The 15,511-nt window shown below is 39.7% G+C and overlaps 1 protein-coding gene across 3 annotated transcripts in view; it reads right to left on the reverse strand.

Annotated features, from left to right (window-relative positions):
- Nucleotides 1-14,432, reverse strand: part of LOC107221824 — a 30,688-nt gene extending 16,256 nt beyond the window's left edge. The window contains exons 1-15 of one of the 3 annotated variants that reach the window (XM_015660959.2): nucleotides 14,271-14,432; nucleotides 12,896-13,051; nucleotides 12,467-12,763; nucleotides 11,597-11,780; nucleotides 11,231-11,350; nucleotides 11,056-11,143; nucleotides 10,907-10,924; nucleotides 9,028-9,252; nucleotides 7,242-7,387; nucleotides 5,010-5,218; nucleotides 3,844-4,048; nucleotides 3,082-3,271; nucleotides 1,900-2,038; nucleotides 781-1,069; nucleotides 79-237 (exon numbers count right to left, since the gene is read on the reverse strand). In XM_015660959.2, the coding sequence (XP_015516445.2) occupies nucleotides 79-237; nucleotides 781-1,069; nucleotides 1,900-2,038; nucleotides 3,082-3,271; nucleotides 3,844-4,048; nucleotides 5,010-5,218; nucleotides 7,242-7,387; nucleotides 9,028-9,252; nucleotides 10,907-10,924; nucleotides 11,056-11,143; nucleotides 11,231-11,350; nucleotides 11,597-11,780; nucleotides 12,467-12,763; nucleotides 12,896-13,051; nucleotides 14,271-14,390 (2,545 nt within the window). In that variant the 5' untranslated portion in view covers nucleotides 14,391-14,432. The other 2 variants (XM_046746509.1, XM_046746510.1) reach the window with 2 other exon arrangements.
- Between the last annotated feature and the right edge of the window lie 1,079 nt (nucleotides 14,433-15,511).

Here is a 15,511-nt window from a genome sequence, read left to right on the forward strand (position 1 = left end):
TAATCCTAACAGTGTTAGGATAACTTATACAATATATAGAGACAGAAGTATTAATAACCGATTATTTTACAGACATACCTCCTCGATCATTCTCATGATTTCTGCTGACCAGTTTCCCTTCGTACAGAGGCGATGCCACTACGGCTTTCGGATAGTCGGATTTTTCTTTGCTTTCTCCTTCGTATTCAGACGCGTAAGAGTCCATTCTATGGCTAATGATGTTTGAGTCCTCGATATCTACAACAATTTTTCATGACCTTCCATCCGGTATCAATACCATCATCTATTGTTTGTTATATGTCAATATTATATTTCATTGCTATTATACACGCATCGAGCAAGTATTACGAGGGGGGGGGCAAACCGATAAAAGTAGCTGTAACGAATTTCTGAGAAAATTGTCGATTTTTTTCTTTACGCTATTAGATGTTTCGAAAAACATAACGTGTGTGTTTTAGTGTATTTTACTCAATTTTCACTGAAAATTATTCAGCAAAATAGCATTTAGTGTACACTCTCAACCCTTCATTCCGAAAAATGTCTCGTTTTAGATCTGAGAGATCTCCTTTCGAGCTTTTTGGAGGGCGGGATTCAGCTATACGAAAGTTCTCCAAAACATAACATAGCATTCATTCTTACAGCTACATTTATCGGCGCTAGCCTCTGTACGCTCGCATTTCCGCTACCGCGGCATGTAGACTCCTATCCGCGATATAACCTACACCAATACTGGCAAGTAGTAGTAGAAGATTATGGCTAGGCTAAAAGAGTTCAACTCACCACTCTCCTTATCAAATCTCAGTTCAACCTTCTTCTTTCCAAGTAGTTCCGGTAGTACGATATTTAGTATACAAATAGGCTGCTGCGAGGGCTCGCCTTTGGCGACCTTTGGCTCACGCATGAACAACATTCTTGCAACCGGATCTAGCAACGGATCCTTGACCTTCGCGTGAAAGGATAGTCTGTTTTGACGGAATGCCCTGAACGTGAACCGTAGTTGCACGCCAGATTTTGTCACCGGTGTTAGGTTACCGCTGAACTCTATGTAAAAATCTTTACCGTCGAGCGCCTGGAACGTTAACGTCTTGTCATTATAATCTACTTCCATGCAGAATCAAAATAACTTAGCAAAGCTATTCGGGATTATACTGTGACAGCTTGATGTTAATGTGGAAACGGCAGGTGCTTTGCCTTGGTGAAACGGGCCACTGACAAGCGTGGCAGAGCCAACCGACGCTTAGTTGACAAACCGATTAATTTTTTATTTGAAATTACTGATACTTGATTCTGATTGTTGATTATTATCAATCATAGTCTTATAGAGCCGATTCGGTCAACAAAGTCAAGATTTGACATTATTCAGTGTGAAAACAAGTAGCCCATTTATGCACCCCCTGAATTCCTCTGCAAGTGAACGAGGCGCGATAAATTCTGAGTTGCTCGGACCTTTTGCAAAATCTTTGTATTCAATTCTATTTTCTCATTCGCTTTGATTCAAGGTCAACTACGATCCTATTTTTCAACGTTTTTACGGTCCCGATCGGATCGAGAAAGAAGGTGATATATTCTATCTCAATTATTGAGCATGTTTCTAATGGGATTGACAGCGACAGCTATATATGCGTGTGTCTCCGCTCTTGAGTGCAAAACCCAATGCGATCCAGAACTCAAAAAATTGATTAAAGGAAAAACGTCGGCATGACCACACCATATTTATAAGCTCTGTGGTATTCACTGAGAAAGTTGTTGACAGTGTATCACGTCATAACCACCTCAAAATCCTAAGCTTTTCGTCTTAAACATTTTTCTATACAACTCATTTTTCCCGATTATAGGCTTGATTATTCACAACGGGGCACAGTGTATACCGAATTTGAAAAAAAACTTGTAACCAATCACCTCTACGTCTCGGCTTTTTACAATCTCAAGAAATTCCTCCTGCCTCTCCAAGGTATGCAATCCTTCCTTGCCATCGGTCATACACAATATTCTCAACGTAGCCTCAAGGAGATCCATTCGTTTCGAATAAATGACGAAGCTAGACATAAATAAATACGTCGTAATTAGTAAGTACCGGAAGTTGAATTACATGTGTTCATCGGTGCATACGATATAAATTGAAACCTCGCTGAGTGCCAGAGGACTGGCGCGATGGCGGCAAGATTTATACTTTGGATAAGGATGGCACTTAAGAAAAATGAAAATAAATAAGTCATAATGATCTGCAAGCTTGTATATGACATTGTTCGTATTCCGTTTTTATTGTTACGTGTGTTCTCATTGACTTCCGAATGAAGTATCTAAATTCATCTTCCGATGGGCGATAGGTGTCTAGGCAGGTATAATATGAGGTCTGTGCCCGTAGTATTTGATGAAGATAATCCCTAATCAGCAGGTCGGGCAGCCAACCTACAGCAGTTGGCGTGAGGTCCCAGCTAGCCCAGAGCGGCCTGCAGGCATTATTTCACCAAATACTCACGGTGTATTTATTAAATGAAGTGTCCTTACAGATAACGGCTTTCCGTGAAAACTCGATGAGTGCTAATTGTAAACCCTACCGCCATCTCGGATCTGATCTGTAATCTGTTTTACTGTTGTCGGCCGAAATTGAACACAACCCAACTTGTATCATATGTTCCACTCAATCGTTATGATGCGTGAATTTTGTTGGTTAAAAAACTTTGGATATATTTTGATGTTTTTACGAAAAAAAAAAAACTATGAATGAATGAATGAATGAATGAACCACAACAACAACAAAAATATACCACGTTTAGCAACGATACATTAGAAGTATCGAGTTTTCGACGGTCGTTTAAAATGTCGAAAAAAATTTGTTTCATCCCTGACTATCTGATGACAATTACCACCGTCTCATTATACCTATAATACTCTTGAGAATTTTAAGTACGAACGAAAGGAAGCGCAAGTCTTCCAGCTGGATAATGAGCGAACGGTAATTGTAAGATTCTTTAAAAAAAAAGTGAAGAAATGACGGTCAGGATTCAAAATTAGCCAACTCGGCTTGGGTGTACGTATATAATGACATCGGTTATTATGCCGATCCATGTGGTTTATTACTTCGTGACGAAGGGAACGAACAACGACTCTCTGTAGAGTTCTGTCGCCATTTTCGGCACCTCTCCGATGTTTCTGCAATCCATGAGCCAAAACCTCGCGGAGACCGTAGTTGTGAACGACACTCGATCATTCATGAAGGTCAACGGTGTCGATCCTGTCACATCCTCCCACTGAGCATCGCTAGTCCCACCTTAAAGTTATATTTATATGCAGTAAGCGTGTATTTTACCGTTATCTCTTTAATTATCAGCGTATTGTTAGTTGTTGTAGCAACTGGATTGCCAACGATTTCGGCTTGCGAAGTTCTTTGACTTTTCTAGGTTTTCCAAATCCAAAACTGTTATATTTCAGAGACCTTTTATACGAATAAAAATAAAAACGTTGAACCAAAGAGTTGTATCGTTTCTTTACAAAGTATACTCCATTTATTTCAGTCGCTTTATGTCCTTCACTCATATCTATGCTTTGAATTCGAATCTGAGACCCGCATAGGTAAGTTTTTTCTAGAACTGTGATATTTGGAAAGGTATAGAAATTTGAGTTTCCGTTATCAATTTGTTTGAGACATTCGACACCACAGCCCGACTTTTATATGAGCTCCAAGTATTCGGGTAGAGTGGCAACCCTGTGCAGTACCATGTACGTCTGCGTAAAAATCGCTCGATGACGTCAACACACGATACAAAATATTTCGGTACAAGCACAAATGCATTCTCCGTTGATTTATTCGACGATAATTACAATCAGACATGCACATTATACCTGCGATGCTGCAAAGCAGGCGCAATGTAGGGGTTCCTCCACCATATTGATTAATCATTCCCTTATTGGCTGCCTGAGGGGTGGGAATAGTGAGAGTTATCGGTTTGTGAAACTTTCGTCTTCTCGGCTCGATCGTTATTACGGGAGAAACCGCAACGCAGTTTCCCAAAAGTTTAGCGGTCAGCTCGTACGGTATAATGTGTGCCTGTAATAAATCAGAACGGGCATCAATTCTCTCCCACACTCAATCCACACACACCGTACACAAGTACAGTCATACCTATGTAATACCACATGTCCTACACGCAATAAATTGGTGCTACAACTGCTTGTCGAGCGGCATACGATATGTGATCAAGGCTTGCATTTATAAAATCATGCATGAGGAAATAAAACAGCGCGCACTACGCGAGAGGTGGCCCGTGATAGGCCTCGGACTGTTTCATTTCCATAAATACTCACGATAGGTATTGTGTACTTTGGAGCTATCATCCGCAAATTGAGTACATTGCACAAAATACATTCGGTATATAACATTGGATTCGAGCCGAGTTATGAAATGTAGCTATTTCAGAGATATTGACGTGGATAAAAGGTGTTATCGAGGGAGAAGAATATGGTGGCGAAAATTTAATTGAAATGTTCAATAGGTAAACTTTGACTCGCGCAGTGCTGTACATTACATAGACTGACCCCAGACATAGCACATAAATTTAAAGTTGCAATTATTGTTATAAACCGAAATCACTGTCCAACAGAAGAAACATAGCCAGTGACGTTTTCGCCCTGTATGCTACGTTTATATCGAATACAGACAAAGTATATACAGTTCGTCCTCGTTAAAGAAGCCCTTGACAATCGCGCAACTCGCGCTGAACCGAAACGTTAATGTATATCTGTACTGTCTTTGTCAGGGTTACGGAGATAATACCTACAATAGCCTGTATACTAGCAGTACTTCTTTACAAGGCTGAACGAATAGAAATATCGTTAGGTGCAGGTGCATAAGTCGGTGTAGCTCAAGCCTGCTCGCTGCAAGCGATGTTTACTGATACGGATGTGCTCCGCTTGTAAATCGAGATGCAGTTCAGGTCACCCTGTTTTTCATCGAGGTCAAAAATGTATCAATGCCTAAATAACTTTATACTGCATAACTGGATCCTCACCTGCAAACCAACTTTGATTTTCTTTGTCAACGCACCAGGCGGGAAGACTGCTTGTACGTGGTTCACAACACTCGATATAAGTATTCCACCCTCAGAACCGATTCCATGTACTTCCTGCTTTATCCGTGTAATTATGGCAAAGTACTGCGGGAAGTCTGTTGTTAGAATACGAGTTATTCGTCCCGAATACGAACCGCTCATCTGGGAATCTAGGGTATACACGTATGTTATTGTTATTCCGAGCAGGATAGCAACTTTAGCGAATGTACAAAACTGCATGTCTGCTGTAGCGATAGATAATCGGCTTTATTCCATTGACAACTCAATCAACTCTACTCGGTATTTTAGCCCGAAGTGTGACGTCGCCTGCCAAGAAACTGTAATTATTTCGTTTTCTAACGCTGCAGTAGATGATTTTTACCTTACAGCGCAGTGGAGGATAAAAAGTTGCAGTTTTCCGATGTCAGACTCGAATGCATGCACTATGTGTTTCACGTCTCATACACATGTTTTTAATCCAAATTGTACTTGTGAGTATGCTCATTTTCATAATTTTGAGTCCTGCAGATGCGAGATCATACAGATATATTGCAATATACACAGTGTGCCAGAAAAACCGGGACCGGTTAGAAACGTGAATAAAGTCCGAATGCGTTGACCGATTTTCGGAAGCTTTATTTTGCTTGAAACGAGAAGTATGAGTCTTTCATGTCGCGTTTGAAAATCTGAAAAATCTTTATTCGATGCTGAGATACACGCTGTTGAAAATCGGATAGTGAAAAATTCGCTGGAAGATTGAAAAAATTAATATTAAAGAATGTCCGACTCGATTCTAATTTTGAATTATGATTCAAGGACTAATTTATTTTGGTTCAATTGACTACAAAAAAGAATTTACAACACTGCTTCTCATTTATGTCGTCGATTTTTACGATTTCATAATTTCTTAATAATCAATATGATCAATGCGAAAAAGCAAATGGGGAGCGGAATATTATACGGTTCAATGTATCCACCATTTACGGTTACTACCGCCAGAAGCGAGGTTGACGTTAGTAACGTTATCGTAACGAAGTATTGGAGAAAAGTTCGCTATTTTCTTGATTTTACAATCATTTTGAAGGAACTGAAATTTTGAAACATGAGCGCATTTTGTTTCATTACGGCTTACTGAATTTCAAAGAATTAAAAAATCGCGAGATAACGGTTTTTCCTCAGCATGAATCGTTATGATAACGTTACTCACTTCAGTACGAATGCCAGAACTCCCTTTGCCAGGATGCAATATCTCGTGCACTGAAGAGTAAAAGAACAGGTCGTGTGACTTCAACTTCCACGGATCAGCGAAAAATTCTCCCCCACGATCGAAAATGTGATGCTTTGTATAATTCGCCAATATCAAAAAATTCAGCCGTAAGGTCATCGCGAGAAATCTAAAATGTTCGTTATATCTGCCTGGTAGTTGGTCGTTGGTCGTTGGCTGAATCGATTTTGGTCAAGTTTGCGACATCATTTACAACCGACTTTTTTGATACTAAACTTTGTTGATGTCTGCCGAAAACAGAATATGAAACTTGAAGGGCAAGTTTTAATTGTAATTTCGCAAGAAGCGTTTCATTTCAAGTGAATAAGATTTTAGAGAGAATTTCTAAAATGCCAGGATCAATCTTCGAATCACAATTTTACAAAATAATCAATAGCAATTTTCCAACGTGGCACACCCTGAAAAATTTTTTTAGGTTGAAGAAAAGATTCTAGGAAAAGATTAGCGTTGTGACAATATTACTCACAATAACGTGTATTGCATGAGCCGGAGGCTTCGAATATCCGCAAACGTAAATTCAACTTTCTGCCTACTTTATTACACATTTTATGTAGCCCCAATCACACGATTCTGACATAATTGTCAAGTATTGCTCCCCGAATAGTTTGCTTTCCATATTCATTCGTCACTGTCTGCAATTACAATGCACCCAAAACAATCCTAACATAATTATAAATAAAAAAGTGTTCCAGACCGGTGGGTCACATGCCGAATATGCGAATAAGATAAATCCTCCGAAAGTACTGATTCCCGACTCGATCGCTAACCTCGTTGAGCGCCTAATTCTCTTGCCGAATGCACCTGATTGAATAAAGTCCCGCGCCAAGAGTAGATCCGTATAGGTATCATATGGATGTATGTACCTACAAGTATAGATTAATAGTTATATCGTTTAGGTGTAATATTACCGTGGGGTGTACCAGCTAGGGTGTCGTCGTTATCCAAAGCGTTTTCATGCTCCTTCCAAGTTTCTCCATTTTCGCTCCGTAGAATTATTATCTCTCGGTCGTTACCTCGAACTGACGCAAAATGGGGGACGTCGATCAATACAGGCCTGGAACGGACGATCACATTAATTTTTATTTATTTGCCCTCTTAATTTCAGCAAACCGTTTTCCAAATTAGGTATGCCAATTCTGATGTTGTAGTCGAATTGATGAAAAAATGTCATATATGCAAATTCTGACTCATGACTCATCGAATTAATCACAATATGTGGGTTGCAGCTTAAATGCAGCCAAATCGTCTCGATTAATTGTATTATATTAGGATAAGCTTCATCGCACGCAATTCTTCTGGTAATGTACAATTTGCTCTCAATTTCAAGAAGATCGTTAAATATTTCAATTACAAAAAAAAAATGGATTCGCTACAGTAGAAATTGCCACAGCTGTAGCACAATTAGTTTGTCTTGTTTTTCAGCAGGGATCGATACAATGCACACGCAGGGAACTCTTGTCTTGGTCTAACTTATAAATGAAGTCTCCTTCAAAAAAAATGGAAAAAAAAACAGACAAATAAAAACTGCAAAATACTCTTTCAACGCGAAGAAACAGCATCAATCCGAGGACGCTTGACACAGGTATACTCGGGCACAAACTGTATAAGAAGCCCACAAGCTGTACCAAAATGCCAACAATAGAATCTCCCAGGAAATGGGCAGCAGGTGTGAAAAAATTTCCATCTACTTTTTAACATAGGAAAATAAGTATAAATATTCCAGGTGTAAAAATAAACTTCTCGCCCGGATTTAAGTCCATTCAAACTGCCTGTCACGTATGGATTCTGTATGATAAAATACCTGCCGTAACCTACGTCAGCCGGAAATGTTTTGACTTGCGTGGCGGAGAATGGTGTTGCCATGGAAAGTTTTACAACGAGGTACCAATTTTGAGACGTTTCGGATTAATTATGGGGATACACGCGGTGATCATACAACGATCTAGCATCTATCTTCAGAACGAAATTTAGTGACTATAAGACGATTGCAGAGAAGCATGGAGATAGGATTGGCCAGTCATTCAAAAGGACCACCCCGAGAAATCACCAGTGTGTGTGCTTGAATGTTACTGGGTTCACGCGGCCCTAAAAGGAAAAAAGGATATGAAATTTCAGCGGCCATAATGGAAAAATTGCTGAAGTGACAATGCAGCAATCAAATATATGCTTCGCAGTACCGTTCGATATGTATAATAAACATAAATAATATCCGAGACGTTGATAGGGCAAGAACGCACGCACTATCGCTTCTGCTTTTCGCCAGTAAATGATGGCTTCTTGTGTTTTGCGTTTTTCTGCTATACTTCTTTCTTCATATGGCTATAAAAATGAGGGAAAGTGCCTAACGTTTTTTACGTCGTTTGGTTCCAGTGCTTACAACACGGAGTATTATAGCATAGGAGAGAAATGAAAATACGGTTTTCAACAAATCTAACGTTTGGCGGTGATGTTGTAGGAGAAGACCCTCCGGTTCTACTAATTTAATACGTTTACACAAAACTTATAGGTATGTGTTTAATGTTTATGCCTAGAAGCCGGAAGCTCAGTGTCTTCTGCAATTACAGCGGTTTCTATCGGCGAAAACAACTGGAAGAAAGTGAGAAACGAAAGACTTCTCTCTCCGGTAATACTCCGTGACTCATAGGTAGAACAAGTTTACATATCACATAATTCGTATCATGTACATTTACATACCCCAGAAATGTGGCGCCGACCGGTCCCATCTCAACAATGCGCGTAGCGAGCGCCTCGCCTTCCATAAGGGGTGGAGGGCTCGTTGTTTTGGTAGCTTTGACCAATCTGCACGTCACTCTTATGGGCATCGTTGCCCTCCTCGGCGGTACAACGATGCAAACACCGCTGTGCCTGCACCCTCTCATTGTCCCACCCCGAGCATCGACCAGGAAACTCACCAAGAATCTAGAATTATTGTTCACCGTTGCCTTCGCAGGTACGAGGGGCTATTCTTAGGGGATAGCTATAAGCTAACAATACCAAATTATTTCTTATTATACACATAGAAAATAAATAAGAAGGGAATAGCTATTCGTACGACGCGTAACTTATATACATATATACATATACGAGTATATATCTCTCTTTATTGTAAAGATATGTCGCCGCCACCGTGACAAGAATTCAGCCCTTCCTTACACCACCCGTCCTTCACAATCGCCACATTTATACCTATGCAGATTCAACCCTTTATTCTACGTTAATGCCCTTATGGCTATGACGATTTAACCCTTTACCCTACGTATATATCATTGTACATGTGAAGATTTAAACCCTTACCCTACATATTCACCGTAACACCTATGAAGACTTGACCCTTCACCTTCTATATATATGTACATCCATCTGGGAATCAGGGATTCAACACTCAACTTTTTACGCATATGCATCCCTATACCCACAAAAGTCTGACCCCTTACCGCCTTCCCTCTACCCTTCCATCAAAACTCGAAAATGGGGATTGGCGGGCGGAGCGCGCATGGCGGCGAAGCCCCCCCCCTATTATATATATATATATATTATGTTTATTGAGATTGAGTTTGTTTCGCGCTCAGCCGATTATGGCGCTGTAGGTTTTTCTGTGTTGCCAACATAACTATCTAGTGTAAAAAATTAGCTGTCTCAGATTCATTGTCCCCAAGTGTACATACATCAGCAAATGGCGCGTTTTCGTCGTTGATTGTACCAGAAGTTCTTTTTGCGGCAAACTATTCGTATGGTGAATTGGAATGCCTACTTGTTGCTTGTTCATAGCCTTTAACAATGACTCATTGTCGGTATGAAATTAAAATAAGAGGTGTCTCGTGAAATCAATTACGCGGGAGCCCCAGTCATGTTTTGGTCATAAATGCCTCAAATACGTGTTTTCGCAATATTTTTCTAGCAAAATAATGCTTGGTGCCAAACAATGGACGTTGATGAACCTGGGCAAGAAACACCTGCCGGTGAAACTAGAAAATTGGCTGATCACGCGACCGGTATATGAGAGGTTGAGAGTGCGGGTGATTGTAGGTCAATTTGACCTAATTTTTCAGGTCAAAGGAATTTATATTTGAGATTCATCTCCCCTTCATACGAGACAAGAGACAGTTCAAACCCCCTGGTTCTTACTGGCAAGTTGAAATGTAAATTCAGAATCAACAGGTGAAATTGACCAGACGTCAGTAACAGTCTCGACAGGAGAGTATATTCGTAGAAATTTTTACCGTTGGGGTTGTTGAACTCACTGAAAATAATGGGATTTAAAAACCAATCGAAGCTCACCCATCAAAATTTCACAAGAAGATTTGGCATAAATTATCGTTTCACCGTACACAACACCATTATACGGTACTGTAAGATATAACGGACCATGCTGGTTCAAGTAGATTCGAATAATACCACGTATAATATTTGTATCTTAATAATACGTTCCTGGTTTATTTTCACTCAGTGTTTGCGTCGCCTTACCGCACTCTTGTCAAATTTACAATATCAGGTATAAACCAAAGTGATGCAAGAAGAACTAGTCAATGAATAAGGGTATAATTTTGATTATATACTATCAAGTATTACTCACGATCTTGGATTCATCCTCCTACAGGGAAAATGGCAAGAAACGAAGGAAAAGAAATACATTGATTTTATGTAATATCTATAAATTGGATTCGTGCATTTGATTAAAAAAAAAATTTGTAAAAGTTATGAATATACGTAAGTAATACATACCCCAGATTCGTGCTATCTTGCATCTCAAAATTTTCAGCAGAGCAATAGTTATTACTCTGTACAAAGTCTTGCCTGTCTTCTTTCGAAACTGTAATAACATAATCTTGTGTCATTTCATATGTGAATATGCACGTAACCTTGTAACAGCTGATTACTCTCGACGATTTTATATTACCTTGCCTGTGAATCGGATCGTCTCTCGTAACGTCGATAGGCAACGAGTCATCCCGGAGGCTTTTCATTAGATCTGCTGTTAAATATCGGTATGGCTGCTCACTGATTAAGGTGTCGGAACCTGAGGATCAAACTACCGTTTAAACATCCAAGTTTTATAGACGTGTAATGAATGATGTGATACAGGTGCACGTGCTGGGTCGAAGATAGATTGAAGAAATATTTCCTTATGAAAATACCATTATTCGTATTATATGGGATAGTTATACTCTGTATGTGATATTTATATCGATATCGTTGCAGAGGACCAATAATAAAAAGGGGTAAAACGTAGGCGATTGCACGTGCAGAGGGTGGGTGTACAGACCTCCTTCGTCATCCGAGTCGGACATGAAACTAGCTTCCTGCAAGCTTTCCGGCGCCACAACCTTGTACTTATCTTCCCAATTTTTATTACAAGGAGCCAAATTGTCGTACGTCAATCCCTTCAGCACCTCCATGACAGATATGTAGCCCAGCTTTTGAGCAATGTTGAGCGCCGTTAAGCCATCCTTGGAGATGATGTTTGGTAATTAAAAAAATTCAAGATCGGTTATACTGGTGCTATTAATTTGACATTATACGGAAGGGGTCGGTTATCTCGAACAAGCCATGCAATTGTCGGTGCTGTTCGTATGTTATCGCAGTTTGTCATATATTTCTTGTATAAAAAGATGTCTATGATAAAAAGACACGTTACATCGAATCTTGAAATGTTGCTGTCTTGAAACCACTTTTCCGCGGATGTGATTGGTTGGATTGTCACCTGTGATCACGTGAAATTGGATATGACAAGAGCAGGAAGATCAAATTTTTGATGCCGAGGGTAGTTTATATGCATTATAAATTCGATAACTTCGCTGTATTTTAAACTTGGTTGTGGGATATGCAATGTTTTTTTTTTTTTTAATGAAAAGAAGACGTAAGCAATGAGAAATCCGCGCGCTGCTGCTAATGAGATAAAATTGTGGCGTTTTGGGATGAAAATTATAAGTATAATTTTAACCTGACTTCAACAGCCGCGGAATAAACGAACAATTCTTAAAATTATGCCATCATGCCGAGATTCAAAATGTATTCATCGTCAAACTTTTTCGACTTCACTTTCTACTGTACACAGCCTTCCGGTACATGATGATTAATTGTAAATTTGCAAAAGGTCCCGTCACCCCTACCATGTAACAGTGATTGTACTTACTTTTGTGCGAGCATTATGCGATGCCTTTCCGTCGAGAAGAGCCGAGGCCACGTGAGCGTGTCCCTGCTGGGCAGCTTGATGCAGCGGCGTGTAATCCTGATTAGTTTTAACGTCAACCTCTGCGTTTTGCTTCAAAAGAAATCGCACCATCGATGAGTTCCCAAAATGCGCAGCCACGTGTATAGGCCTGTACCCTGTCTCCGTTCGACTTTCGACGCTCGCACCATTCTTCGTAAGTGTCGACGCTACTCTAACAAAATCTTCCCGGGCGCACAAGTGCAGAGCAGTCAGTCCGTTCTGTCAACATAATTTTTTTTCCCCTCTTCTTCCAAGCTCATCAGTGGATCATAATTGTACAAGCATAAGCGTTAATCGTATTGTACGCATAGCTGCAGTGCAGGGTGCAAAATAAAGGCGGAACCCTCTTACCTTAGCTTTGTGATTCGGATCGGCCCCGTGTTCGATAAGTAAGTTGGTGATGTCGTGATTTCCCTTTTGAGCACTCATATGCAGCGGTGTGAATCCAGCCTTGGATTCCGCATTCGGGTCTGCTCCTCGTTCAAGCAGGGCCGAGGCAATCTCCATCTGTGATGATAAATTTCTTATCATAAAAACGAACTGTTTGGCCTGGGTCTGACGATGGCTACGTTATGTTTACATGTTTCTATTAAAATTCGCAAACCACAAATAATTGAGAATAATTAAATCTCAAACAATTATTGATTTGAATTGGAATGAGGCTATAAGAATTGATTTTATGAAGCCTGGAGTTTCGCTGTGATCATTTCAAGTCACTTTCCACTTACCTACCTACCGAAATATACACTTCTTTGTTATCTTTTTAGCCATATGCTCCCTCACCAATTTCAATATACCATAAACATCAAGCAGATATTTTATCAATTATACTCAACATTATTCAAGCCCTTCTTCTTGACTTCCCGACTATTCCTCAATGTAAATGTGGAGAATGATCGAAATACATGTTCTTAAGTCCGTCACATTAATTGTTAAATATTCTTTTCTACAAATGCGAATAAGACGAAGATATTTTGACTTCAGACAAAGAAACATTATTCTTCATAAAATCTATTATAGCCCTTCTTATAATCCCATCTCCAGTATCTGCCAAAAAAAATTACATCACCATGAAATGATGCTGCTGGCTTTCCAAGTAAAAATGCCAGATTTAAGTTGGGACTTGGGTAACGTCGAGAAAACGGTTTTTCGTGGAAAAAAAAACGCATCTCACAATTCCAAAGAATCCACCGCAAGGCGGATTACATGATCGAAAAAATCAGACTTTGCTGTACCGAAAACATCTTGTTTTACATATTTTTCCACCATAACGACATTATAATGAAAATTCGAATGTGAAAATCAATCTGTTTAATGTTGAAAAATTGATCAATGTGTTTCTCCTAAAACATTGGAGCTATATGCAGGTCTGGAAATCGCGCGACATTTGCATCTTAGTACGTACTATAAGATATAGAAATTAAAAATTGCCAAGCGCGACTAAATTTTGTCTATAATGGGCTAAAAAACAAGAACGTTGACCAGCTATCACATGGAATATCAACGAAGTGGTGATCAATTATTTCAGACGGCTTGTCGGAAGTGTGAATTGCAAGTATTTCGATAAAAATTAAAAGATTCGCTTCAGCGTTTGGCAAAAAAGTCCTGCAAACTTCAGTCGACTGTCGATATGCGAACTAAAAAAATATCCAATATCTGATTCATTCCGTTCAGGAGAAATAATCATACTTCTTATCCATATTATGTCTAATTGCATGAGACTCACCTGATTCTTACGAGCTGCAATGTGTAAGGGTGTATGACCGTTTTGGGATGTGACACAGGGTGAGGCTCCCTTCTCCATTAGAAGGCCAGCCACGCCGGGATGATCGTAGTGGCAGGCCATATGCAGAGCCGTTATCTCATTCTAACAATGCATCGTCATACTGTGTTACATCTAAGTTACGTACAAGGCACAGGGATAATTATCGGTTACTATATATGTGCCTCATATCTACAGGTATATATAATAATGCGTATTTTTTACACACAAATGTTTTGTATTGTGAGCTGTACATACAGCTCATACGTACAGTTCATGTCTATATACCGAAGACGTGGGTCAAAGGAGGCCAAGTTACAGCCTACCTGCACCACTGATCATCGTGTACTATGCTGAGGTGTAACTTACATTGTTCAATTTTCATTGAAAATTCTACGTCTGCACGAACAGATCAGGGAACTATCGTGAAATTTATAAATTCAGTTCTACGCCACAAACTTCGTGTTGTGTTCTAAAAATTCAGTCTAGTTTCACTGTCCAAGTACAACGAAATCGGCCACCTCAGACCTACATCCTCGCCTTGTCAGCTATTACGGATAAGCATACGTTTTCTACGTGTAACTAATAAGTTGGCAAAAATGTAACCAGCATCACGTTCGTCGGTTAAATAGCGCAGGCTTTCGTGAATTTGTAAGGTATCGAACAGAGCCGTTGTCACCCGGGTGTTGTCGGCACCGGCCTGTCCGCAAGCGTTGCTATAAGGCTTTTGTAAGGCAGTAACCTTTACCCAGCATGTGATATACGACGAACTCGTACAAATGTTCCGACAATTATAATGCATTGATATACCAATAATTTTCAAATATATCGTATGCATCACTCATACTAAGTACGACGGAAGACTGAATGCAGGGGTCGTGGGTAAAAGTGCAATTACGTAAACGACCAAGAGTATAATCGACGATTCTTGGATACTTTTCGAGGGGTATGCCGTTGCTTTGAGAACGACGTCGCAATTGAATGGCAGTACGATTCTTAAAAACCGATGGGCGCAAAAAAAAAAAAAAAAAAAACACCTCAGGCGCGAGGTTTTTGCACGTACCTAATACTTATCTACTTATCATCCATATTATACCTATCGTCTGACCCAGTCACCAGAAAATACCAGGTATCACTGACATACACTGAAATTCCCTTGGAATATCTTATGGGTATAATGCAGTATTTGAGAATATTATACCGCA

This window comes from Neodiprion lecontei, chromosome 1 (assembly GCF_021901455.1).
Source record: "Neodiprion lecontei isolate iyNeoLeco1 chromosome 1, iyNeoLeco1.1, whole genome shotgun sequence".
Classification (NCBI taxonomy): Eukaryota; Metazoa; Arthropoda; class Insecta; order Hymenoptera; family Diprionidae; genus Neodiprion; species Neodiprion lecontei.